The sequence below is a fragment of the Tachysurus fulvidraco genome, chromosome 13 (assembly GCF_022655615.1).
Source record: "Tachysurus fulvidraco isolate hzauxx_2018 chromosome 13, HZAU_PFXX_2.0, whole genome shotgun sequence".
NCBI classification, from domain to species: Eukaryota; Metazoa; Chordata; class Actinopteri; order Siluriformes; family Bagridae; genus Tachysurus; species Tachysurus fulvidraco.
This window is the reverse complement of record NC_062530.1, coordinates 16,096,469-16,123,910: the sequence shown is the minus strand read 5'-3', so window position 1 is coordinate 16,123,910 and position 27,442 is coordinate 16,096,469. Positions and strand designations below refer to the sequence as shown.

The 27,442-nt window shown below is 37.8% G+C and overlaps 2 protein-coding genes across 5 annotated transcripts; both read left to right on the top strand.

Moving 5' to 3' along the window:
* The first annotated feature begins 1,467 nt into the window (after nt 1–1,467).
* On the top strand, nt 1,468–8,298 carry morf4l1 (mortality factor 4 like 1). 2 transcript variants are annotated; one of them, XM_047822714.1, is made up of 13 exons: nt 1,489–1,644; nt 2,481–2,538; nt 2,645–2,691; nt 2,802–2,869; nt 3,081–3,167; nt 3,448–3,528; nt 3,648–3,673; nt 3,797–3,885; nt 4,957–5,058; nt 5,313–5,401; nt 5,824–5,996; nt 6,492–6,576; nt 7,882–8,298. In XM_047822714.1, exons 6-13 carry the CDS (start codon nt 3,470–3,472, stop codon nt 7,964–7,966), a joined length of 708 nt encoding a protein of 235 aa, XP_047678670.1. In that variant the 5' UTR covers nt 1,489–1,644; nt 2,481–2,538; nt 2,645–2,691; nt 2,802–2,869; nt 3,081–3,167; nt 3,448–3,469; the 3' UTR covers nt 7,967–8,298. The 2 variants fall into 2 exon arrangements, with proteins under 2 accessions (XP_027017008.2, XP_047678670.1); XM_027161207.2 differs by lacking the exon at nt 2,481–2,538 and having other exon boundaries at nt 1,468–1,644.
* Nucleotides 8,299–9,549: 1,251 nt separating this feature from the next.
* Nucleotides 9,550–25,660, top strand: uacaa (uveal autoantigen with coiled-coil domains and ankyrin repeats a). Of its 3 annotated transcripts, none has more exons than XR_007144716.1 (17): nt 9,553–10,093; nt 10,878–11,005; nt 13,195–13,283; nt 13,425–13,489; nt 14,039–14,096; nt 15,661–15,731; nt 16,218–16,324; nt 18,105–18,286; nt 19,170–19,204; nt 19,550–19,600; nt 19,806–19,871; nt 20,026–20,053; nt 20,134–20,174; nt 20,496–21,617; nt 22,980–23,120; nt 23,294–23,436; nt 24,958–25,023. XR_007144716.1 is itself a non-coding variant. In XM_027161723.2 (17 exons), the coding sequence occupies exons 1-17, from the start codon at nt 10,046–10,048 to the stop codon at nt 25,361–25,363; spliced, it is 2,370 nt and encodes a 789-aa protein (XP_027017524.1). In that variant the 5' UTR covers nt 9,556–10,045; the 3' UTR covers nt 25,364–25,660. The 3 variants fall into 3 exon arrangements, 2 of the variants coding, with proteins under 2 accessions (XP_027017527.1, XP_027017524.1); XM_027161723.2 differs by lacking the exon at nt 23,294–23,436 and adding an exon at nt 25,292–25,660 and having other exon boundaries at nt 9,556–10,093; XM_027161726.2 differs by lacking the exons at nt 23,294–23,436; nt 24,958–25,023 and having other exon boundaries at nt 9,550–10,093; nt 20,496–21,570.
* Nucleotides 25,661–27,442: the final 1,782 nt, after the last annotated feature.

Sequence of the window (27,442 nt, the reverse complement as noted above, 5' to 3'; positions counted from 1 at the left end):
TTGGGAACCATATTAGGATACATGCCAGGAGGTTTAAATCTATCTACCTTTGCCATGAAGTTACAACAGGGTTGATGCTGGATCTTCAATCAGGATAATGATCCAAAACATGTGCCCGGCTCCACACAAAATGCTTCAGTGCTCACAGAAACAAGCTTTTGTCCTGGCCATCCCAGTCCAGTGACTTAAGCCCTGTGGAACACACGTGAGGTGAGCAGAGGTCACAGGAGGAGGACAGATTCTGTATTCAGAAGTAGGCTCAGGTTCCTTGTATTGTACTTTCATTGGTTTTCATTATAGAAGATTTTGAGGATGTTGACGATTTTTTTTACATTTACAGCGCTATCAGTATAAAAGCTTTGCATTTTTGTTATAAATATTTCAGAAATATCACTTGCACCTAGTCAACTGTCTCACTCTCATTGTTTCAGTGTCATACTGTTGAGCGACATCTAGTGGTTTTCTGTGATAGTGGTTCAGCTCCGACATGCAATTATTAAACAACAATAAGAGCAATAAAAATATACTCATTCTAAAAAAAAATCCCACAAGAAATCACACTTTTGTTTATACATCAAGGTGTGACAGTGAGAATAAGTAATACAGTACAGGCAACAACAGTATTACAGCACTATTATATACAAATATATAATACAGAAGGCAACAAATCAAAGGCTATAAATAAAAACAACAGCAAAAACATAAACAAGAACAACAACAACAACAACAACAATAATAATAATAGTAATCATACTACTAATAATAATATCAATAATAATAATAATAACAACAACAACAACAATAATAATAAGCTACGGCTGTATTAACTTGAAGTATCCTGCTACACAATGGTCAGTATGTCTTGTGTTTGGCTTAATTTTTTTTTTTTTTTTTTTTGCTGCATACTAAACAGGCTTAGGTTAGGACGCATAAGCCATATAAGGATTTGATTTATTTTAGGCATTACGATTCACAAAAACTGCAAACTAGATTTTATTCATTATATTTCATTTACATTTCTTTAAATAACCTCCAGCAGATACGTTAATGTTTGTTTCATCAGGTCCGAACCCACAAACCTACTCACTTAATTCTTCTCATTTATGATTATGGGGTCAGAAATAAAATACACCATTATTAGGCGCATTACCGCTACCTACTGGACTCCTTGTGTTATGTTTTATATCTTATGTTACATATACAGGACATATTATAAATGTAATATTGAGTACAGTATATGTTTATTTACATTTTATATCCTTTATATAACATGAATTAAACTAACTGATATATTTATATGCAGTGTTTATAAAGGTTTATCACATTAGTGTTAGTCCAAAATCAAATCTAGAACAGGTTCCGGTTTAGAAAAAAATCCGCGAATTGGAAAATGGGTCTATTTAAGAGACTGTATCGAATACGGGTGGGAAAACAGCGCATGCACGGGGGGAAATCGCGTTTGAGATGAAGTCACGTGACACGGGCGCCAAATTAATGCGTCAGGAGAGGAGACGTAGAGCGGCGCCTTCACCGTATCTGAACGGACTCGGAGCTGGCGATGCCTGGATTTGATTTTCCAGCTATTTTTAGTGCTTAAGCTGTGAATGGCGCCTAAACAGGACCCTAAACCTAAATTTCAAGAAGGTAAGACGTGTTTGAACGCTTTATGAACCATGGAAACGAGCTCACGAGCGCGCCGCTGCAGCTCGCACAATGGCGCGCGCGCACACAAACGAGTCCCAGTGTACACAAAGCCGGAGGAGGAGAAAATGTCAGAACTGACAAACTACTGTTATACCTGAAACAACAAGTGTGTATGATCTCGCACAGCCTTTTAGGAATCGCTAAAAAAATGACCAAAAAGCTTGCTGGCGTCTGTATGAGGATACGTTTAGCTCGCTAGCCCGTGAAGGCTAGTTAGCTACGTGCTTAGCAACGATAATAACACGTATCTGGTGCTATTAACTAGTTTAAATCCATGGTAGTGAAATGTCACTTTAGTTTCTGCGCTATTGCTGATTCTGGGTTATATATTTTGCCACTGCATGTTCGTTTTGCTCTTCTAACAAATTAGCCTACATGCTAGGTTCTGCGCATGCGCGTTTTATTTGGCCATCAACTCATGGTTTATTTGATCGATGGAGGCATTTTCTGATCAAGAGAGAAATGTCTGTAATAATTCATGCCATTTTTTTCTTAATGCATCTCAGCTCAAGCCAGCTGTCACATGAAGATTCAATATTTCTTACCTCCCGTCATGTTTATCCAGATTCTGTGAATGAATCTGAATGAGTCATTTGTTCTGTGAATGAATTTGAATGAATCCTATAGTTCCAGCAAGAAGCTTTGCAGCTACACAGTATTAAATTTTTAGGATTTTTTTATTGTAGACAAACATGAGCTTGGCTTTACCTGTAAATGACTGAGGCAGAACATAACGTTTTTACTTTACTCTTTTCTGTGTGATTTCCTTCATATAGAAACAGATTTGAGATAAATTAAAGACTGTTGGTTAGTTCCATGGACAAGCAAGTGAAGGTAGATTTAACCAGAGTTAGTTTTTATATAAAAGTCCATCATGTTGCATGCTGTGAACTGGCGATAGCAATCTCACCTTCTCCCCCCCCATTGTTCTGTTTTTCAGGTGAACGAGTGCTGTGTTTTCATGGGCCGCTGCTATACGAAGCTAAGGTACCCAAATCTCATTCTTTTAAGATGTTTCTTCAAGCTGTTGAGTTCTCGCATCGTTCATCTGACACTCATTTGTCATGTTTTTTTTTTTGTTGTTTTTATTTTTGCAGTGTGTAAAAATCAGTATCAAGGACAAGCAAGTCAAATACTTCATTCATTATAGTGGATGGAATAAGAAGTAAGACTCACACTTGCATTTTAAAATGCTTCTCCATTTCTGCTCTTTCAGTTAAAAGGAGAAAAGCATTGTGTACATTTTTTTACTTCTGGTATAATTTTGTTACAGCTTTTATATAACTGATTGAAAGACTTAGTCACTGGTGATTTTTATATTTTTGGTTTATTTTTTTCAGTATAAATGTTTCATGAATGTCTCCTGTTCTTGTTAGTTGGGACGAATGGGTTCCTGAAAGCCGTGTACTCAAATATGTGGACAGCAATCTGCAGAAACAGAAAGAGCTTCAAAAGGCAAATCAGTGAGTTCTCTTAGTCGCTGCTCAACCAATGAGGTTGGAAAAAACCCTCGATATGTACAATTTTACTTGTCCGTGCTTAACTTTGTTTTTGTCTCCTGATTTATGATTATTTTGCCTTTTTTAATATCACATATTTTTTGAGGATTTCTTATGCACTCTGTTTACAATGTGAAAGAAATGTTCTGTACAGTACAAGTCTTTCTTTATTTTGCTCTGAAATACTTTTTAAAGCCATGATTATGGTTTGATCATGGGTTTAAATGAAATGTCTATTTTCTAGAGACCATTATGTTGAGGGAAGGATGAGGGGAGTTGCACCGAACAAGAAAATAGCTGCTGTGCAGCAAAAAAATGTTGATGTGTGAGTTGTTTCACAGTTTTTTGTCTCTTAGAACAAGTGGCATTTTTCAAATAATCATCCACTCAGACATAATACAAATAAAGTTAACTAAAATATCTTTTCCTTTTTTTTTTTTTAAGGAAAACAAAAAAGAACAAACAAAAAAGTAAGTAAAAACATTTCTATTGCTATATTAGGTTGGTCAACATTTTTACTTATTCCTGAAGGAGTTACTGTATATAATTTGATGTGTAACAAAGCAAACTGAAGATTTTTGGTTCACATCTAGCACCAGGAGCTGGAGAAGGGACCAGCACTGGAGAACTTCCTCACCCTCCACGCAAGAAGAGGGCACGTGTTGACCCAACTGTAGAGAGTGTATGTTAAGTCCTATTTTGTCTACTAGGTCACATACTTGTGTGGGGTCATGGAAAAACTAAAAGTACACCCTCCCTCAATTATAAGTTTTGATTCGTCAGGTCCTCACTAACTTGTATAAACAAACATAGCCTCTGGTGACAATAAAAATAACCTATAACTTTACATATTTCAGCAAGTAGTCAGTTTTCCCTAAAAGTAAACCAACAGTCAAAAACTAGGTGGGGGATAAAAATTGTATATTTAAAGTGTAATTAGCCACCAAGTGTTAGGAATTAAATGCACAAAATTAGTTAAACAATAAGTAACTACTACAATAAAAGCAGAGCTTTTGGTAATTTGTTGTTCTGTAGTTTGCATATGTCTGCATCATGTCGATCAGAAAGGACATCAGCCATGACCTCAGATAAACAGTTGCCTCTTCATCTCAGAAATGTTAAGGCATCTCCAAACAATTTAAAATTCACTCTGCTATAGTGAGAAAATATGGCATCCTAGCAAATGCAGTCCAAGGACGGACTTGGAAATTTGCAGTTGTTGAGACAACTGATTTTTATACTATATACTTTACACTACTTTATACCAGAATTTTTTTGAGACAAATTTGAGGCCACCCATCTGTCCAGCAGCTTACAGTGGGCAAAGATTCATGCAAGAGGACAGTTAAATCAAGCGCATCAGCAAATCATCTGAATGGCTAAAGATTAGAGTTAGAAAGCTGAAAACATGAATTGACTTCAATTATATTTTTTTGTGTGAGAGATTAATAGGGAATGTCATTTCTTAATGTCATCTTATTATTCTATTTGCTAAACACTACTTGAATTAGCCTTGTAGTTTCTTTACAAAACAATAGAAACATCTTGGCAGTCTTAGGCAGTATAGAGTTGTGGAGTGTGTAAACCTTTCTCATTTTTTTATATTTGAATTTTGCAAATTTTCCCTGAAAATGTTTTCCACTTTTGAGAAAATTAAAATAAACAAAGCCTTGGGATTTTGTCTGTAACAGTTGAACAGTTTTGGCAATCCACAAGGTAAAACTGGCTGATAATGGGACCTGTTTTGGTTTAGGAGGAGACCTTTATCAATCGTGTGGAAGTAAAGGTGAAGATTCCTGAGGAGTTAAAGCCATGGCTGGTTGATGACTGGGACCTGATCACCAGACAAAAGCAGGTGCTGATTAAAAGCCTCTCAATCGTTTTACCCAAAGCTGTACCGGTGATTAGCAATGTCTTGCAATATCAATTCTACAGTTTTTTACAAGTTCACTGTATAATTTTACTACCTTCTGATCTTGTCAGAAAATGGATTGTATTAGATGTCATGTGTGAGACTAAAGATAAATCATAGTGATTCTGTAGATGTAGTAACTGTAAAACGAAGCTTTGTTCACTTTGATTGCGACTGTGATATTTTTATGTCTGTAGCTATTCCACCTGCCTGGAAAGAAGAATGTAGACATGATCCTGGAGGACTATGCAAGTTACAAGAAATCAAGAGGAACCTCTGATAACAAGTATGCACAATTAATAAACTGAAAGGCATGAAGTTAGTTATCATGTAGTTAATGGAATAGCCACATCTTTGTGGTTCTCAATAATAGGAATCTGGCCTGGCCTTTGTCCTTAGGGAAGTTTTAGTTTTCATTAAATGTCGGTTTCTGGTATGTTTTAATTATTTATGGTATGTTTTAATTATTTACTATTTTGAGCAGTTTGTGACAGCCAGTGTGTGTTTCTTGGAAACCTGTCCTGGAAATGGATGGAAGGGCATAATTACATTTACATTTTATGCAATTACATAAGCATAAAATCTGATCTAATATAATAAATTGATCCGAATTCTACTTTTTTTTTTTTGTTTTTTTTTTATAAATAAAATTTACTGTGTTCAGATGTTTTTTGTTTGTGATGAAGTTTGTAACGGTGTCTTTTTTAGGGAATACGCTGTGAACGAAGTGGTTGCTGGCATCCGCGAGTACTTCAACGTTATGTTGGGCACGCAGCTCCTATACAAGTTTGAGAGGCCACAATACGCAGAGATCCTGGCTAATCATCCAGACACGTCAATGTCACAGATTTATGGGGCACCACACCTGCTGCGGCTTTTTGGTATGCATTATTAGCCAAATTCTTTACTGTGATCATGTTTTGTAGAACAGTTCCACCCTTATCTTTGATTTATAGTTGCTGTGATAATCAGGAGAACAGAGTCCCATGAGGTCAGTCTTTTCCCATGAAAAATATAACTGCTGAGGTTCAGCCAGTGCTCGATAATGGTTCATATATGGGGGATTCTGGAGGTGTGTGTGTAAAAAGTCCACTGTTCTTCCATAACAAGCATTAAAGCATCAGCTTTCCTTAGGTAAGACCCTCATAAACATACAGGAAACCACAGTTTAAGCAATGACCATAAATCAAGATTTAAAGGGATAGGAAAGGGCTTCTTAGAAAAGGGATGATTTTTACTTGTGCTTGAGATTTTTATACGCATCCAGTTAATATTTCTTAACCTGTAAACATATACAAGTTAGATAGTAGTTAAGACAGAGTTTACACCTTACTCACATTCTCCTTGCACCCCTGTGCCTCTTAAATGTTTGACAGTGAGGATTGGGGCCATGTTGGCTTATACACCTCTTGATGAGAAGAGCCTCGCCCTGCTGCTCAGCTACCTGCAAGATTTCTTAAAGTAAGTATATATTAATACTACTGAAGCTTTTAAGATGTCATATTTAGCATGTTTGCAGTGTTTTGTCTTGGCTAAAAATGAGATGAACTTGCAGAACAGAGACGAATGGGATGCAGGGACAATGTAATTGAATATTGAGTTAGAGAGCCATTGGAGAATACATCACTGTGAGTGCATTGTTTCTTTAATTGGATCACAGATTCTGGGTTGACTATTGAGTTGGAAAGAGATCCCCTCTGGTGCTTTAGGGAGCTTCATTTATAACTCTTGGATGTGTGTTGGCCTCCAGAGTTACAGTGAGGATGTGGCCAGAGTATTGCACAAAGCAAACAAGATTATGATAAATCTGAGTTAAAATATAACTTGTATGATTTGTATGGAAGTCCAACTGAAGCCAGACAAGTGGTTTAGAAATATTGCATCTTATGATTTTGGCACATCTGGGTTTCATAAAAATCTGTTCAAATAATAAAAATATGCATTTACAAATTAGTCATAAGTTGAAGTCTAAGTCATGACTAGCCAGAAGAGTAAAATTAGTCTTTGATACTTTCTGGAGTTTTGTGAACACTCTCATACACTTCATTTAAGGTCAAAGAACCAAAGTCTTTTATATTTAATGCTGTAAAACATCTACATGCTTTTACTTATAACGGCTACACTGTATACTGCCTGTCTTGTTTTTTTGCTGCCACCACTAGGTGGCATAAAGTCATCTGTGTGTCTGTGATTCTCATTAACACAATCTCTTGAAAATGTGGTTGAAGGTTTGTAGGATTTGTAGGGAATTTTTGTTGTACCCAGCAGATGATTCCTTTTGCTTTTAAGGGTATTTTATGTATACAAATTAGTAACAAGAAGGACTAGACTTGTTGGCATTCCTGGCAACATGTTTGATATCAAGTTCTACCTGTTCTCTATCTTGAAATTAAGATGAAAACTCTGCCATCAATCACGTTAGCAAGCAACCACAAAGTCGACTGTTTCCCGTTTCTGAAACTGAAAACGCTGACACTGGAGACTATTTTCCAAAAACGCCACTTGCATAAACATCTGCTCACAGAAACTTTCACTATATCGGCAATAACACATGGGTATTTAATGTGTTTAAATGGCTAGTCTGCAATCTGTTTTTATGCATATTATTTATTAGAATCGATAACTTGTATAATTGAGTTCATTTAGTTCTTTGATTTGCATCGACGCCAATCTACTGTAGGAGCTATTGTTGAATATCATTCACGAGAGAAAACAGCACTGTGGTTAAAAAAAAACTAGTTGTAATTATGATCCATTTGTTTGCAGGTATTTGGTGAAGAATTCATCATCTCTTTTCAATGCCAGTGACTACGAGGTTGCACCACCAGAGTACCACCGCAAGGCTGTGTGAGCACAAAGCCAACGATGATCTGTGGTGCTGAAGATTCATTACGGAATTTTATTTTTGTTTCTTTTTAAAACCCCTTTCTAAAGGAAACCCCAGAATCCAATGAAAGCCCTAGCACAGTTTGGTTGACTAGAAGGTGAATCAAGACTGATAGCAGCCCATTGAACAGGACTAATACTAAGGCTTATCGGAATGCTGCTCACTGTCAAGGTGTTGAAATATTTTGGTTTGTATACACTGATACTGTGTAAGAAAAGCAGAATCAAGGTTAATACTGCAAAAGATTTTTTTTTAAATATATATAGTATGTTTATTAATAAATTGTCCTTCTCTAATATGGCTCTGTCATTTTTCTTTGCTGTTCTTTGGCAGTTTTCTTTGGTTATTAAATAATGCTAAAGTGTTTGTCTACCATTTATTTTAGAAGGTAAGCTGATGTATACACACTAAACTTTTATGCAGGAAGAGGCTTTTTTTTTTTTTTTTAAAGGCACATTTCGGAAATGTGTGCACACATAATCACTGTCCACTTTATTAGGAACACCAGTTATATAATCTGCTGATCGTGTGGCAGTGGCACGATGCTTAAAACAATGCAGATACACATCAACAGCTTCAGTTGTTAAGAGATCACAGGAGAATGACCAGACTGGTTTGAGCTTACTGGAGGAATCTGAGGCTCTCCTGTCTTGTTGGCTGACAGGAATGGATGACAATGTGGTTTTATGCTGTTGTAGCCCATCTACCACGTGATTTTATGTTTTGCACGTACTTTTGGCAATACTGTACACGTACATTTTTTTTTCAGTAGTGTTTACCTGTTGTTACAGTTTGACAAAGACCTAGACATTAATATCCTTCAAATATTAAGACAAATACTTTTTATTTTTTCTCTCTCTCCTTTAAGTGGTCTACAGTACATTCATGGTTCTTGGGGCTGAACATCACAACCCATCAATATCAAAGTTATAGTGCATTTAAATGATGTCAAATGTAAACTAATGCCAGGTTTGAACAAAACTGGTTTTATGTGAGGGGAAAACTTCAGAGATTAGATTAGATTCAACTTTGTCATTGTGCAAGGTACATGTACAGAGTTGAATATTAGATCTACAACTATGGTATGAATACTACTACTAATAATAATATAACTTCAACAAAACAAAACTCATTGTAGACATTTAAACCTGAAGCAGAATGTCTAGTACTTGTTTAAAATGAGACAATAATGCAGATATATATATATAATCTTATATAGTTAATGGTGTACATGAGTAAAAGTTGGGAAACCCATGGTCTACAACAGTGGTGTCCAATCTTGTCTGGAAAGGGCCGGTGTTGGTGCAGGTTTTCATTCCAAACAAGCAGAAGTCACGCCTGATTCCACCTGTTTAATCAGTTGTTCTTGACTTTTAGTAGACTCCTGTGTGGCTTCTGCTTGGTTGGAATGAAAACCTGCACCCACACCGGCTCTTTCCAGACAAGATTGGACACCGCTGTTGTAGACCATGGGTTTCACAACTTTTCACCGCTGGTCTACAAAGTTCTCCAAAATATCTAATATCTAATTTCCCTTACCAGACACCCTTAGCCACAGTGACCTACAATTTTTATATCAATTTATACAACTGAGTAGTTAAGGGCTTTGCTAAGAAACCCAGCAGTGGCAGCTTTGGTGAAACTGGGATTCGAACTCACGACCTTCTGATCAATAGTCCTTAACCACTAAGTTAAAGCCAGGGCAAAATGAATAGCCTACCACATCCCCTAATAATACAGGATATGACTCAGTGCACCAGTAATAATCACACGACACCAACTCGAGATTTCCATGCACAAGGTTTTGTGTAGTAGATGTAAGAATGGAGATCATGTGAAATGTGAATAGTCTGCGACCTTCGCACTGGGACTTTAACCTGCATGCTGGATTGTGTTCCGCTGTTGGTGTGTTTTGGAAACACGCCAGTGTGAGCGGCGGAGTCTCAGTGAATACACAGGAAAAAACGCTGATCCTGTACAACTTCTGTACAACAAGTGTACTGACGGCTACGTGCTTCTGATAGCTAGCACTGTTCTCCAGCCATGAAAAGTCTGAAACAGAGACTGAAGAAACACGAAGCGTCAAACAGCGTGAGTAAGATTTCTTTTGAACAGGTTCAGTCTTATCGGATACTTTTTTAGGCACTGAGAGGAGTTTAGGAAATAGCTTTGGCTACTGGCTAGCATCCTGAGGTGGGGCTTCAGAAGGAACATTGGGTGTGGGTTCCTCAAAAGTGACGAAGTGGTATATTTTATTTAAAGCTCTAAGATTTTGTTGTTGTTTATTCTATAGAAGATACAGTTTTAAAGAAATATGTATATTAAGAGCCTGTAGCTGCATTTGCTTGTAATCAAGGTGGCTGTCAAAATCCTGTCAGGTTCAAACCTGAGCGTTAAACTGTATAACCGTTAAACTGTATAACCGTTAAACTGTATAACCGTTAAACCGTTAAACTGTAGCAACCGACCTAAAATTCTGGAAAATTCTCACATCTCATATTAAACCTTTAAATGTATTTCATCCCTATATGTATTTGAGTGTTTTAGAAGGTGTTAGTGTTAAAAATCAGCAGTGCCTGAAGTGTATACAGAATATTACTCTTAAAACTTGTATTAAATTGTTCTGATGATAGGCTGATGATGTATCCAGAGGCTTCTGGGTATTTAAATATTAATCCCCTTAACAACAACACATGCATGATGCATAGTGGTTTTGAGGTTTTTCCCATATAAATTCTCATAAAATTCAATCCTAAAAATCTGATGTCTCTGGACATGAGTTGTGTGGACGGATTTCAAGACAGGTCATTAAGACAGGTCTTTATTTGCTGTTGTTGCTTTAGTATCTAGCTATCATGTTTACCTGATGTTACAGACGACAGACTGGAACAAGTATGATGAGCGTCTGTTGAAAGCAGTGGAGGACGATGATGTGGAAAAAGTCACCAGCACACTCAGGAAAGGAGCAGTCGCCACTAAACAGGATGCCGAGGGCCGTTCTTCGTGAGTGTCAGCTTTAAATCTAAAGTTCCTTTAATCAAATAAAAGACGGTCGATTAATTTACTTTGGCAGCATTAATGAATTTCACAGAAGTCATCCAGTATAATGAATTAAACACTACTTAAATACATGTGCTTCTAACTTGGTTGTGTAGATGGGATGTGGTATCTCAGTGGTTAACTAGTTGGACTACTGATCAGAAGGTCATGGGTTCGAACCCCAGGTCCACCAAGCTGCCACTTCTGGGCCTCTGAGCAAGATCCTTAACCCTTAGTTGTAAATCACTCTGGACAAGTTTGTCTGCTAAATGTGATGCAAGCACATTAACCATTTGTATTTTCACTTTCTCTCCTGTCTTACTCACTCATTTCTTGGCACCAACATATGCCTTTAATTACAGATAAAGCCTAATGAGTATATAGTGATGAATTTAGCTTCTGATGTATCCTCTGTGATGCTCAGTGACTGATACCTTTGAGGTTCCTGGAAGTGTCTCTTTCTACAGCATACATGCTTTCATTGAGATCTGTTTTTAGCTAAAATGTTCTTATGTTTTTTTAATGACTTGATTTCATACCCCTGCCTTATATCACCGTACAGAGTTTTATAGTGCTTCTTTTTACAATTAAAGGACAATAAAAAAAACTGTTAAACTATATCTTCATCTGCAAAACCTCAGGTAAGTCTCTGTAATAAATAGTTGACTGTGCTTGGAATATTAATGAGGGTGGGTCATCCTAAAAATCTTTTCTTTAACATTATTTAAACATTATTTTTAAGGTTTTTGTGAGAATGGACCTGACACTACTCCATATCCCTGTAATGTATATCTTTTGTGTGCTTTAAATAGGGAGGACTTGGACCAAATTGTTTCTAGCTGTTATGGAACACAACAAGACAGCAAATTTTTTAGGAGGTTTAGTTATTTAAAATACAGACAGGCGACAGATTACAGGTTTGGTTTGTGTTTTGGTGTAAGGGGCATTTTGCTGGCATGGTTTGGGTAATGGTGTGTGTTCTGAGATGGACGATCACCACATATAAGTACAGAGTTTTCTAATTATTCATCTTTATCCTATAAATTCAGAGACCTGTAAAATCAGTGCTAAGATGCATTAAAAATGTGCTGGTGGGTTGTTTTGGCACCTTTTTTAAACAGAGAATCTTTAAACAATGTAATGTTTGAATATTATACAATATATAACCTCACCTTTTTGGAAACAAGAGCAGTAAAAACAAATCAGCTTAGCGTTCTTAAGCATTGACTTTTTAGTATTAAATCGTGAACGACAAGGCAGTATTTTAATGCCATTACTAGGCTCAACCTGTTTTACAGGATTCTGGCCTGAAGCCGAACTCAATGGAATATTTTAAGGCTTTAAGAATTAGGTCATGTCCCTCATTATGTTTGAAGCAAACAGCAAAAGCTTTAGACCACCTCCTTTCTTCATTACACCAACATATAGTACATGCCTGGCTGTGGAAACTAATTATAATAACTGATAATAACATGAAGTAATAGTGGCACAACAGGAAGGGTTGCCTCCTCATAGCTGCAAGGTTGTCTGTTTATTCCAATCACCCAAAAATGATTCTGGTAGGTGGTGTAGCTACTCTAAAATTGCTAAAATGGTGCAGTGCGATGTACTGATATTTATGTCATGGCCAGTGGGCCCAGAATAGGTTCCTGATCCACCTCAGCCCTCACTAGGCTAAAGTTGGACATAATGTTACAGCTAATTAATCACATAGCTGAAAAGGAATGACTGAATGATGATAACATGTTTCATGAACCCTCCTCCACCTCCCTGCTCTCATCAAGTGAAAATGCTGAGCTAGCTCAAGCTTGTTTTGAGCTCACAGTATGGAGGAATACAGCCGAGTATACCTGTTCATGCCGAAATAAGTTATTTAGTATTATATAAGTTAAATAAGTTATTTAGTTTAATATGTTATTATTAATGTATTAGATATTATGTATAGATGTATTATGTATTAGATATAATGTATTAATATTTTAAGCAAATATTCAAATAAGGACTGAGCCAATCTGTATCCCATAGTTTTTTCTCCTTTTTGGCCCTTGTCTTTTTTTGCCTTGATTAATCTTTGAAACCTTCTGAAATAAATCATTTGCCATGAAATGAGGAATATAAACTATTTACATCTAAGAATTTTCATTTCAACACAGGCTTCACCTAGCAGCGAGCAATGGCCTTATAAATAGCCTCAATGTTTTCCTTGCCCACGGTGTCAACCTACGCACAGCAGATGCTGCTGGTAAGAGTCATTCTTTACTCTAAATGAACCATTGTACTTGATACATGATATGTTTTACTTCTGCACTGATTCTGGCTTTGCAATATGTGACCAAGCATATGTAGAACATGTCTGATACAACAATAACATCTTATTCTGCAGGTAAAACAGCACTGCATCTTTCTTCAAGAGGTGGCCATTCTGCCTGTGTGCAGCGACTGGTGCAGGTACACCAACTTTTGCTTTCAATCACTAACAATTGCAGGAAGAATGGTCTGTGATCTAACTGCCTTGGTATGACAAGTTATGGTTGTACTGTGTTTGCTGTTAATAAAAACAGTCCTGCTAAAATGTACTTTCAAAATCCTGCTGAACAAGACCTAGTGGCAGCTGTATTGTTCTTCTTGGTTGTGTACAGCCTTTGTGCTTTTCTGCTTTTGTTCCCTCATATTAAATACTTTAGCTGAGGCAAGGTTAGAGCAGGTTTTTGTACCATAGCAACGCTACCTTTTCAGTGTACTGTAAACAGTAAGGAATCATAAAAAGCTACTTTGGGGTTAAGGAAGATAACGTTGGTGTTCCTTCCTGAGTGAAACACGATAGCCTTGACTAAAGAAACAAAAGTGGCATGACAAAAATGTTACTGTAATGAAAAAACACAGAGTTTTTAATCATCGTTGGTTTCTTGAAATAATAAGAATGTTGTTTTTTTTTACGATTGTGGTGTAAAAAAAATAAAAGTATTGAGTGTGTACTGTAATTACACTTCGTTGCAGTGTAAAAGTCCTGTAGACAGCACAGATCTGCATGGGAGGACAGCTTTACACGAAGCAGGTGAGCAGAACATCTAACATCTCTTGGATGTCTTTGTTTCCAACATCAGCTTTGTTTATTATGTTTTCCTCTTTTATTCATTCATTTGTTCCCCAAACATTATTTCTGCATCAAGATAAAGACAGCAAATGCTACATTCCATATTTTCCAGTTCAATTATGCAATGAAAAATAATATACATAAACTAATTCTATACAATATTAGCTTGTGACTTTGACCAGGTCCAGTATAAATCTTTACACATTTAACAGCCACTTTTTAAGAACTAAAAAACAGACTAATACAGGGCAGGACTTGCTGTTCTCCTCAATTCTTCATGACATGAATTCCATGAAGTCCTAGACCATGTTGAGTCACATATTTGCTGCAGGTCTGCCACATCCAAAAGGTGCTTTATTAAAGAAACATATTTGTTAGACAGCTGACCGGCAGTCACAGAAGTGTAGACGAGGAATGTTTTATGTTGATACCTGTAGATCAATTTACAAATAGAACAAAGTTTTTTAAAGGAATTGATGAATTGTGAAGGTGAGCAGCGCCCTGATGTGTCCTCCATGTGTTTTCTAGATTTAACCTACTGTAATAGCAGCAAAACACATATATTTTCTCTCCATTTTGCACCGTGTGAGGATATTAATAAATGCTTGCCCCGTTAACAAGCCCTTAGCAGACCGGATCAAACATTAACTTCTGCTAAGTAATATTTTTCTTAAATGAAATTTAGCTTAGTCTGGGATGATATTTTGTTTTTTTCCTACAGTAATCAGTGTCTTGTGTTTGAGATATATTCACAGATTTCTTTGACAGTGTTAAATCTGGCTCACACTGCGATTTTGTTTGTCAGACTGTACACACATGATCCCATCTCAGTTGGCATCATTCCAGACTGTACGACGGTCAAAATGGTGCAAAATCTGACGCACACAAGTCACAAGTCTGACGCAATTCATGTCATGAATCCGTGTCTCAGACCCACATTCTCTTGTTAAAATGGCAGGTAGAAGCAAATTAAAATAATCTGTAGCGTTATTTTTGGTTATTACAATCCTTGATGAGAAAACATCTTTCCTGAGCTAGATTAAAATTGTACGTCAGCCAGTTCGGCGCTCCTGTTGGCCCTTGGTTTGATGCTCATCGTAGAAGATGCCACACCGCAGGTAAGTGTCTGAAATCTTCTGACACTGCCAGAACGTCATCAGAGTTAAAAAATGATTGCAACGGCTGTAGATGACCACATCATACCAGTGATCAAAGACTACAGATTTTACCCCAGAAGTTTGTCTCAGACAATCAAATCGTGGCCAAAATCGCACAGTGTGAGCCAGGCTTTAAATGACAATGCGTTCATAGTTATTTTGTTTTTTGTTAGAATTGTATTTTCAGTTATTCAAAACCCTGCCCAGTTTGAGCATTAAAACAATTTGGCACTCTATGGATGCAGTAACACATGATGATGCTTCTCTATGTAACCAATTTGTATATGATTAGTGCTCATGATAAACATAAATATACACTCAGCATGATGTATAACTCCACATGATATTAACTTGTTTTTTTTTTGCAGCTTTTGCAGGACACACTACAATCATCAAAATGCTGTGTGGCAGCGGTGCAGCGGTCAATTCTGTCGACAAGGTAAGTACAAAGCTTGGATCTGCTTGGTTAAGCATTTCACTAACTTCACTAACTAACTTCACTCAGCAATAATTAAACCAAACCTTGGCCTTTCCTTAGCAAGAATAAAAATTCCCCTTTACCTTCACAGTGACTTTCCCAGTCCTTGTCTATGTATAACTCCCATAATTGCCGCACCTTAATATCAAACACTTGTAGTCATAGCAGATGGCTGCTTGAAGCTATTTACATTTTCCCACATCCTTACACTGAAGATACACTGTAAAATTCTGATGAATTAACATAAGGATGGAAAAATCCACTTCTGTCTGTAGCATCTATTTTATGTAGTTAGTCATTGCTGAAACTGCTAATTGCTTTTAAAAACAAAAATAAAGATTTCAGTGTTTACACAAAACCTTTGCTAGTGAGGAAAAACTTGATTACATTTTATTAATGCTGGATTTAAGCCAAAAATGTATCCAAAATATTTTGTATTTCTATCAGGATGATCGTACTCCTTTGATAATAGCAGCACAGATGGGTCACAGCCGAGCTTGTCAACAACTTTTAAACTGTGGAGCTTCTGTCAATCTGCGAGACAAGCAAAATAAGTATGCTCTTTATTTATACTGTTCTTATTTACATTCTGAATGATGGACCTCTATAAGGATCCGTGTGGCTGCAGGGTTTCATTCCATTCATGCAGAGTTAAACTCAATAAATGACTCTTTGCCGACATGACTGTACTGTATAGAGTAGCTTTAGTCTGTGGTGCAGCTAATACAGAACATTTGGCACATAGGGAGGTTTGAAGTATACTGTAAATATTGCAGGTTAACGGTCATGGGATTGGCAAGAAAAGGGTTGATTAAGGGTGCTATTTTTTTTTAACAAGAGGGTTTTGGGTGCTCACAAAATACAAGCTTTATCTTGGTCTGAGTCACTGTTTGAAATTACATTTATTTATATTTTGGGAAATAAAACCAAGTGTATTATTAAATACCACCTGCATGTACAATACATAATAATGATAGATAATGCTCACATATCAAGTTACATTTAAAACCCAGAACAGCAAAATTTCCTGTGTTCTCTTGGTGGGAGGAGTGGTAGACTCTCTCTCTCTCTCTCTCTCTCTCTCTCTCTCTCTCTCTGTGTCTCTCTCTGGCTCTCTCTCTCTCTCTCTCTCTCTCTCTCTCTCTCTCTCTCTCTCTCTCTCTCTCTCTCTCTCTCTCTCTGTGTCTCTCTCTTCCTCTCTCTCCCTCTCTCTCACTCTCTCTCTCTCTTCCTCTTTCTCACACTCTCTCTTCCTCTCTCTCACTCTCTCTCTCTTCCCCTCTCTCTTTGTAGGAAGAGCTGGCTAGTGGGTGAGAATTGGCAGGTGGCCAAACCTAAGAGAAATATCAATATTTGCTCCTAACTTCCATTATAGCTGTATTTCCTGTTTGACTAATTAAGAATACTTATTTAAGAAGACTTGTTTGTTGTGAGGTCATCCATCAGTACTAGAGTATAGAGAGAAATCAATCAACATGAAGAAGTAGTTTCATTACATTTACACTCAGGGCAAAGCAGCTGGTGAAGTGTTGAATTGTGCTTCAGAGAAAATAAAAACAGAACTATATATAAAACAACATTGTAATTGAATGTTAGTGTGTTTATATAAAACATTTACATGCAGAATCTGTATAAATAATGTCAAGGTCAGGGCATTGTCTGGTGTGCTCTTAAACTTTTGTGCACATTTATATAAAAGTTAAAGTTTGTGTCTCAATCAAGCGCACTTGCTCCCTCAGTCTTGAATTACTCATGTACATGAGTTCAGGCACTGGTAAGGACCACGATTAACTACACATCGGACAATAAGGACTCAATTTCCATTGACATGACTACATTTATCACTACAATTATCCCACTAGCATTTATCAACAGGCAGGAACGATATCTTTCTGAGAATTTTTTGTTTTTCATTTAAGGTACATTATGAAAAATAATTTGATTGCTCTGTTACATAACCTTGGCACATTTCTGACTTTTACAACAGTGATAACAAGCTACCTACAATTGTAGATGAAGTCGGCTGAAAGGTCATCTTCAGAAAATACGACATCATTTATAGTAATAGAACACAGTGAGCATTGATTCTCCCTAGTTTTTTTTGTGATTGAGACAGCAATTAAATTGATTAAAATGGGTTATTCCCTGATCCATGCTTGAACTGTACTACTGAACTAAGGAGCTGATTGAACCACACCCATGGAGATGAGCCACGGGTCATGGTGCCAAAATGTGCTCTGAAGATCTGATATGGTCATTAAGGTCTCAATAACATTATCTGTGTATATAAAGTGCTGTTCTCTCTTGTGTGTGTTTGTGTGTGCGTGTGTGTAGGACCGCCCTCATCTTGGCCTGTGAACATGGTCATCGTGAAGTAGTGGAGGTCTTGCTGAAGCATAAGCCAGATGTCACTGCTGTAGACCTGCATGGCCATGACTTATGCCACTATGCCCGGCTTAGTGGAGACCAAGCCTTGATCATGATGATCAAACAAGCGTGGGATGAAGCCAGCAAAGGCGAGTCATCTAAAGCAAGCAGCAGCTTAACTATTGGGAAAAAAGTTGTACCTGGCAAGATCTGGCAAGAATAATATTGTTCTAATCCATCCCGTTTCTCTTCCTCTGAAACATGGCTGTACATGTAGCACTTACAATACATTCTTTTGTTGATTAGAGTCATTGCAGAGATATATCAGAGCTAGGTGATATATATATGGACACATCATCAAGAAACTGTACTCAGTTGATCCTAAAGCCAAGAATTTTTAAACCACAATGACCTTCGGGGTTGGTTTTCACACTGAATGACAGTGCATCAGCACTTTAAGCTAAAAATAAATGAATTTGATGAGAAGTGGTATTCACTCCTTATAATAGATCACTGATCCCAGTTTTTCTACTCGCCCTGCTTTCCTTAAGACTTTATGGGTGTGTGTGTTGGCACTTGTGTTTTGTTAGATGTTGTTGGCACATGTCTATGAATGAGCTTAGTAAAGAAAAACGTGTGAGATGGATCAATGTTTCAGCTGACTGGCTTTTGGTTGTAGGCCCTACTGAGTACATTAAAGTAGTTTCTCTTCTGAATCAGTATTCTGATGTATTTTTCAAGTGCTGACTGCTGTGAAATTTACAACACCATAAAACAAAACCTCAGTGGAGGTAACTGAACCACAGCCACATATGACAAGACTTGTGTTATGACTCTGGCTCTGGAACTAGCCCTCAGTATTGTTGCTCAAACTATAAATTAAATAAAGAAAAACATATATGAAATTGTTATAGACCTGGTACTAAAATATTGAACAATATTTTAAGATTATTAAATAATATAATAGAATTATAAATATATTGCTCTTGCTTTTTTTCTCTTTCCGTTTTTTTTTTTTTTTTTTTGCTTTAGAGGCCTCTAAGACCGGTCCAAAGTTACACCAGCAGGTAAGAATGGAATGGGAAATCCCTACTGGCTGCACTGTTATTAAAAGGTCTTATTTTTAAGTGATTTACTGGTGTTACAAACTGAATATTTGACATGTCCCACCTGCCTTTCTGCAGCTTGGTTTCACTTTGGTTCACACAAACAGAATCTAAACAAAAGCTCTTCTCCTGGTTCTCAGCCTTGTGTCTATTAATCTTACTGCAACCTAGACTTCAAGCCTCTAATAATAATCCAGTTGAAGACGCAGCCCAGTTCTGTACAGCTGTGTGAGAATAGGAGATGTTTATTCTGTGCCATGTAAAAATCAATAATAAAAAATGAATGAATGTTGTTTTTTTCTGCAGAGGTCAGTGAATAATGAAACCCATGCACTTGTGAGGAAGAAGAGTGTGCAGGTAAGCAATATATTGCCTTTCGACAATAATAGTGATTCAGAAATGATCCTATAATTTCTTCTGCTCATATCTGTTATTATTTAAATCAGTTAAGCCTGAACTGGACAGTGTGCTTGTTCATTTCAAATGTTAGAGTAATAGATTATAGTATCATTAATATATAATATACACTTTCACTGACTGAATGATCAATCTCTATTCAAAGGCTCCTGATAAAGGCCAGTATTCAGGGGTCAGCTTTCCTAACACGGTTTCACCACAGCAGCATACAGTGAGTAACTACAGTAGCTATAGGTGAATGGTGGCTAATGGAGATTAAGCCTGGCACCCAGCCAGACAGATTTTCTCCACTAAACCAGCAGACATTTTTTATATAGCATTTAGTTACATTAACCTTTCATTAACGAGTGTTATCTAAATTACAGAATGAATATGGCAGCCACTCAGACATCGGTAAGAGTAGAACTATAGTATTGTAATCAGTACAACATGGTCAGCCTGCTGTTTTGAACTTCAGTTTCTGTGTCTTCAAGGAAAAGAAAACCTGCAGAGTTATCATGTGGATTATGCACAAGTAGGTCTCTTTTTCTTAGTTCTACTGTCCTTCTTTATATTTAAAAATCTTTGTATTCATTATGACATGATGAACATGACTTTCAGCCACTCCATTTTTTATATACCCTCTCTGCCATTATCTGTCAATTTGATTAGGATCAGAAAGCAAATTTCTGTAATGTGGGCAAATCATAACATTTTCTATTAGACATGTGACACAGTTTCAGCTATGAGTATGTAATCTGAAGTTAAGCTCTTGTCTGCTCAAAGAGATCTGCTGAAAGAATATTTCACCAGATGAATTACTGCATTATCAATTCTGGAAAAAAATCTGTTTCAGGTTCGACATCATGCCCCTCATTCAGCAGCTCCTGTCTCATTCAAATCGAAGGAGGTGCTGGCTGGTGAGACTGATCTCCTTAAGAGGGAGCTGTGGGAGATGAGGAGGAGGCATACTGCTGTCCAGGATGAGCTGCTCAGGTTGGATGCAGCTCTGGTCATGCGCACTCAGGACTATGAGGAGCTGAGGAGGAGCAGTGAGCGAGCATTACAGCAGGCTCATAATCGCGCTTGGGAGCTGGAGGAGGCGCTGGGAGAGGTGCAGCGTAGAATGGCTGGGTCAGAGGCCAGAGTGAGGCAAATGCAGGGACATTTGGTAGCCATGCGTGAGAACCTAGTGGAGGAGCTGAGAGTGCAACTGCTTGAGACCAAAGCAGAGCTACATCAAGCACACGAAGAGCTTGGCCAGAGCAAGAAAGAAGCTGAGGAGCAAAAAGAGAAGAATGACAAGCTCCTGCAGGAGGTACACAAACTCACTGAGGAGCTGCTGCAGAAAGAGGACACAAATGCACTGCAGGCAAGATTGGCAGGTCAGGAGGCTCAAAGAAATGAAATGGCTTGCAAGGAAATACAAACCCCTTCGGAATGGAAGCCTTGTTCTCCAAAAACCACCATGACAGATCTTACGCTTGAGATACTTCAGCGAGAGATGGATAGGAAGAGCTACATCAGCCTAGAAGAGCATGAGTCTGTAAGAAGCTCACTCAGTAATGCGCTTCAACAGGCACAAAGCCAGGTTCAGGAAGCACTGTTGAGGCAGCAGAAAACCAATGAGGAAAATCAGAGTCTCATTAGAGAACTACATGAGCAGAAGACAGAGCTGGACACCTTGCAGGAGGCCCTTCAGGCCCGGTTTGTTCCAGTGGCAATGCTGGAGATGAAGGAGAATGAGGTAGCTCAGCTTAGGCTGGCACTAACAGAGATGGAGAAGAGAAAGGAGATGGAGGAGGAAAGCAAGACAGCAAGTTGTGCTGAATCACAAAAGCAGACTCAGGCTGAGCAAACATCACAGAGCAATAAAGACACACAGACTGAGGGAACTCTGGGGGAAAACTCTACAATCACCTCTATCAACTGTAAGGAGGAGAACATGCTATTAAATGCTACTGAAGGAAAAAATAAGGTTTGAAGAACAAATTCAAACCATTTTTCTATTTAAATATATATATTTCTAATAGCAGTATTCACTCATTATTCACCAATTCCATTATTGATAACACCTGTACACCTGCATTTTTAACACCTGCACAGTTATCCAAACATGTGGCAGCAGCACAGTGCAAAAATCATGCAGATACAGAACTTCAGTTCATATTAGCATCAAATATTTGGAACAAGGTAAAATGTGTTCACAGTGACCTTAAACATTACATGGTTGTGCTGGTTCCAGTTGGGCTAGTGTGAGTGAGTGACATGACATACGGCTAAGTACGGTGACCCATACTTAGAATTCGTTCTCTGCATTTGACCCATCCAAAGTGCACACACACAGCAGTGAACACACACACACCCTGAACACACACCTGGAGCAGTGGGCAGCCATTTATGCTGTGGCACCCGGGGAGCAGTTGTGGAGGGTTCGGTGCCTTGCTCAAGGGCACCTCAGTCATGGTATTGCCGTCCCGAGAGTGAGTATTTCAGATACTACTGGTATCCTGGGATTTTCGCACATATCAGTTTATACAGAATGGTGCAAAATATGTAATGAGTAGTAGCTCTGAGGGTGGAAACGTCTTGTTGATAAGAACGTCTTCTGTCAGAGAAAAATGGGCCAGATTTGTTCCAGCTGCCAGTAAATATATAGTCCTATAATACCAATATAATACTCTTTACATGGTGAGAAGAAGCATCTCAGCATACACAAAACATCGAACCTTGAGGTGATATACACATCAGGTTCCAGTTCTTTCAGCCAACAAAGACAATCTGAGGCCATCATGGACACAGACTCACCCAAACAGAACAATTCTCAGATTCTTTTTTCCTGTCTGACAGGAATGGTCTTGCTAATGAAGCGTATCTGCATCAAGTTTTGATGTGAATTCTGAGATGTTCTTCTGCTTCTTCTTCACGGTTGTAAAGAGTGCAAATTTGAGTTACTATAGACTACCTGTAAGCTCAGATCTGTCTGGCTATTGTTCCTCTGACCACTTGTTAACAAGGGTGTTTCCACCCCCAGAACTGTTGCTCACTATCTGTTGTCCCAATATATCCAAATCCCAATAGAGCAGAAACCAGACAATCAGACAAACAATTAGACGCTTTTCTTCCTTCTAAGGTTTGATGTGTACAGTAAACTCTTGAACTGTATCTGCATGATTTCATGCATCACACTGCTGCCACATGATTGGCTGATTAGACTGGGGCAGTCTGTAAAGGTGTTCCTATTATAGTGGTCAGTGTGTGTATATTTGTAATAGCTATAGCAGTATTTCTGAGCCCTACAAATTTTTTTTTCTCTCTCGAACTGTTTTTTCCATTTCAGGATTCAGATATAATAGTGGAGACAGAAGGCCAGAGGGCAGCTCAGAACAGCTCATCAACTCCCAGCAGTGTCTGTAACCTTGTGCACTCAGACTGCACCATCCTGCAGGCACATATTAACAGCCTACAGCAACAGCTAGAGGTCAGTCACCTTCCCTTGCAATCCAGGTAGTTAAAAAAACCTCTCTGCTGCTCAGTTCTCAGCACATACAGGCACTAATACTGCTTTGATTGTTTGAATTTCATCCACAATATTTCATTTACACACTTTCTGTAGTGTTTACTAATGAATGGTCTGATTCTTTGGATTGTAAGAAAATAAATGTAGGAAAATAAAATGATGAGGGCAAAGATCTTAATGAAGAAGAAGAAGTTTATACCAGCGTAGCGGTGACAAAATACATGAAGTACTTTGGGTACATCGGATTCAGTAAGAACACACGACAAATCCTGCTTAGGCATGTTATACTGTTTTTCCTCTTTGTAGTTTAAATGAGGTTTCGATTTAAATGTGTATTGAGCGCAAGAACTGAGTGTCTCCCAAATGGCTGGGATACACATTGTTATCTAGCCAGATGTCTTTAAATGTTAATCATGGTCACGTACACCTTGGCTTGATTTTGTACAGTTGTTATCGCCCAAATTTAAATGGTACTTTAAATGGTAATGGTACGTAATGATAAGCGGTCACATAGACCCTTTGTTTATTAGCGGTCCTTCATATCCTGCTGCCGCTCCCTTACCCACAATTTAATCAAGTTTATTTATTTAGAGTTCTGAATGTATTACTTTATGATACTTAAGCCTTTTTGTTATTAATGAGCACTTTCTGACGTGTACATTGGAGTGGAATCTGGGTGCATACAACCTGTAATTTCTTACAGGATTGAAAATTGTTTGACCTTTCCAATACAAGACACTAAAAGTCAGATCATTGCTTCAAATTTTTACATAATCTGTCAATCAAAATCATTACGCTCTCAACACAAACCATTATTTTAATAGGAAATCATTTTAATACACATATGCATTTTGTTGCTGCATGCCAGTACATCTTTTATTTTGCTTTACAATGATGGGAATGACCTGGGGGATGTGGTAGCCTAATGGCTAATGTGTTGGACTACTGATCGGTAGGTCATGGGTTTGAATCCCAGGCCCATCAATCTGACACTGCTGGGCCCCTGAGCAAGGCCCTTAACCCTAATTGCTCAGTTGTATAAATTGGAAAATAAAAACTGAATGTCACTCTAGATAAGGGTGTCTGCTAAATAGCAGTGTTTCAACAGTGGCTTATATTCATTCAAGTGGCAGAAAATGGAAGCCACCTCACACCCACATGTACACATGAGCCTGATGTCTAGAGAGACCCTCACTAATGGCACACAAATTCTTACCTAACAAGCATTTTGTTATTTTACCCACATGCTGGTGTTTTTACCTTGATATTGCTGCATATTGTTGAGAATTGAGATGCCTTGAACTGAATTACATTTTCAAGTGCTTATTGAGATGAAACGACTGACAAAACTCAGCCACTTAAATGTCGTCTTGCACTTACTTCCTTACACTGGATCTTTATTTCTTATTATGATACAAGGAAGAACTTGACTTTGTCTCCTGTTAATGTCATGTTCGAATGCTTGTTTTCTTATACTAAGAAGCAAGAGGTTTTAAGAAGTTTACATTTTTTCTAAACATCACAATTGTGATGTCCAGGCAGAGATCCCACTAAAATCCCATTCTTATTTTGTTTGTCGTATTTGTCAAACAGACATTAGTGGGGTTTCTTCCTTGTTTCAACCCTGTAACTAACAGAACCTCACTGGCTCTATATCTTCACAAACACTCCTATGTGTACTTGTGCCAAGGTCAAGCTTTCTTGCCTTATCTGTGATTTTCTGCTGAAAGTATTTAGGAAAAGCTTATTGTTTTATTAAAAACATCCTTACATTTTCTTGCTTTCTCTCTCTCAATAGAACTCCGAAAGACATTACAGGCAGGTTCTTGGTATATATCGGTCACGTCTTCTCAGTGCAGCACAGGTACGAATTCAATCTTACAGTACTATATCATTCCATATGTGTTTTTTTTCTTCACCCCCAACCTTTAGATTCACAGTAGTTACTAAATATTTTCTAGAATAATTATAAATACTATATGTATACTATATGTATATGTATTAATATGTGTTTTAATGTGTGTATTATGCTTAAAGGTGAATCATTAAACAATATGCTTGGAGCTGGAGGGGTTAAATGCTTGATCAAAACAGTTTTAAATATAGTTAGTGACATATTTCTTTTCTTTCAGGGCTACATGGATGAGGAGGCCAGATTGGCACTGCTTCAGATTGCCCAAATGAGACAAGAGTGTGTATGTTGATCATTATCTGTTTCTGTTGGACTGTCTACATTATTCTCTCTCTTTCTGTGTGTGTGCGCATGCATAAGAGAGAGAGAGAGAGAGAGAGAGAGAGAGAGAGAGAGAGAGAGAGAGAGAGGTGTAAGTGTAATTCTGATGTGGTGTTTAGGATTGAAAGCAAATTTGAAATCTATTTGAAGCTATTTATGTGCCTTTTATAAAATATTATTTAAATATCTGGAATAATTATTTTATATAATGTATAATATGTACAGGTTGCTAACTGTTCTTTAATAAACAGAAATTGATTGATTTAAATGTTTTTGCCTTCTATGGCTTCTTCTAAAGAAAACCTTCAGTCCTTTATCTTCAGATTTGTTTCTTTAAAGTTCTTTTTTAAACATCTTATTATATTATAGAGCTTTGGGCTTTTGTTTTTGATTCAGGTGTCCAAGCAGCTGTTATTGTTGGAGGAACAGCACTGACCTCTTGTGGTTTCTACTGCTAACTAATTTTGATTGAGGAAACATGGAGGACTTGCATCCTCCAAAAAAAAACCCACAACAACAACAAAAACAATTCTCATTTAGTATGATTGCCTCGCAGTAAAACTAACCTTCATGGACTAGTTGAGTGTGTTAGGTGGACCTTGTCTGGTGTCTGAATGTGAGCTGTAGTCTGGTGTCACACAGCACATTTCTAGCAATATTTATTAGAATTATGTCCAGTTTTTCCAGGAAAGACAATATTTGCACAGTCAGTAAATCCTACCCTCTTATATATGCACAGATTTTTCTTTATCACATCTGAGTCATGCTAGTATTTTTTTCCCCATCATGGTCCTGTGTTTTGAAGCCTCTTAGACATTCTCCAGAACCTTTCCCCATATGGCCTTCGTTTAAGCTGTAACCTGAGAAATAAAGCCTTGTAGCCTCATGTTCACCCCAATACAGTCATCCATCTGCTTTTTTATTTCTATTAATAAGATTGATTCTTTTAAGTATAGCTCTAATCCCAGTGCTCACACTCACACCTACATTTGTGTGTTTTCCATGCTGTGGCTGAACAGAGTTATTGTGACCAGCGTGGTTTTCTTCACTTTCTCGGCCTGGGTGGCTGTACTGCAGCTGCAGTTGGTGAAAGCTGTATTATGTTGTGAAAGAAAAAAACCTTTTGGCATTAATATGTTTTTTCCACCCAAGGCTGGAGATTTTCTGCAGGAGAAAGAAACTTAATATGCCATTTAACTTTGAAGGCAAGCCAGCCACATTCCCCTCCTCCACCCCTTCACCTCAATTTGTTCAGTTGAAATCCACTTCCATGCTCTGGCCATTATTGTGAGTTCTGGTTTATATTTAAAAGGAGCACAAACCACAACATTGGTTTCTAGTTTAGTTCTTTGCGGTCTGATCTGTCAAAGCTGTTCTCAGTAATTATGGTGAACGCTTTTCAGTGTGCCTGGAGATTTGCCTTTAATCAGATTTCCAGTGCCCTAACCAGAAGCAGATGGCTGCATTTGGTTTGGTTTTGCTCATATTCTTTAGTGCTCTTAAAGATCATAACATGGCATTTAACAGCCTCCTAACAAGTGTTGGCTGCATGTGGCTCCACCCGTTACTCAAGGCCTGTCCCTTCAGTGTCATAACTTGTGCTGTAATCGGATCACTTTAAAAGAGGTCAATTTTCCCTCTGATTTAAACCACGTAAACCAGCACACTCGTACCATTCCAGACATTTCATGTTGTATCTTGTGACACTTGTGAAATGCTTTGGTTTTCTCGGATTAAACTGTATGAAGGTATATATGCCAATGGTGACAGATCCGTGCAGTAGACGGGTAGTGGGAAGCCTGGGCTCCGTGATGCAAGATCAGAACTATAAAATAATTAGGAGCCATTTCAAAAAACTCAACTTAAATTGAAGGCACCATTTGAAATTATTATTTATTCTGAATTTAACCCTTCTGCTATACAGTAGGTGAAAAGCAGAAGACCAAAATGGTAGTATGTCAGAATTCTCTGCATTTATAAAACAGTAGGTGAGAAATACCAGGAGGACCTGCTGCTTCCGCTGATATTCTGCAGTATGGAGCCAGTGGAC

Coding starts and splice junctions, on each gene's coding strand:
- morf4l1 (XM_027161207.2), top strand. CDS start 1,605: ATGGCGCCTAAACAGGACCCTAAACCTAAATTTCAAGAAG. Junction 2,870..3,080: donor TATAGTGGATGGAATAAGAA/GTAAGACTCACA, acceptor TGTTCTTGTTAG/TTGGGACGAATGGGTTCCTG. Junction 3,168..3,447: donor GAGCTTCAAAAGGCAAATCA/GTGAGTTCTCTT, acceptor TCTATTTTCTAG/AGACCATTATGTTGAGGGAA.
- uacaa (XM_027161723.2), top strand. CDS start 10,046: ATGAAAAGTCTGAAACAGAGACTGAAGAAACACGAAGCGTCAAACAGC. Junction 11,006..13,194: donor GATGCCGAGGGCCGTTCTTC/GTGAGTGTCAGC, acceptor ATTTCAACACAG/GCTTCACCTAGCAGCGAGCA. Junction 13,490..14,038: donor GTGTGCAGCGACTGGTGCAG/GTACACCAACTT, acceptor ACTTCGTTGCAG/TGTAAAAGTCCTGTAGACAG.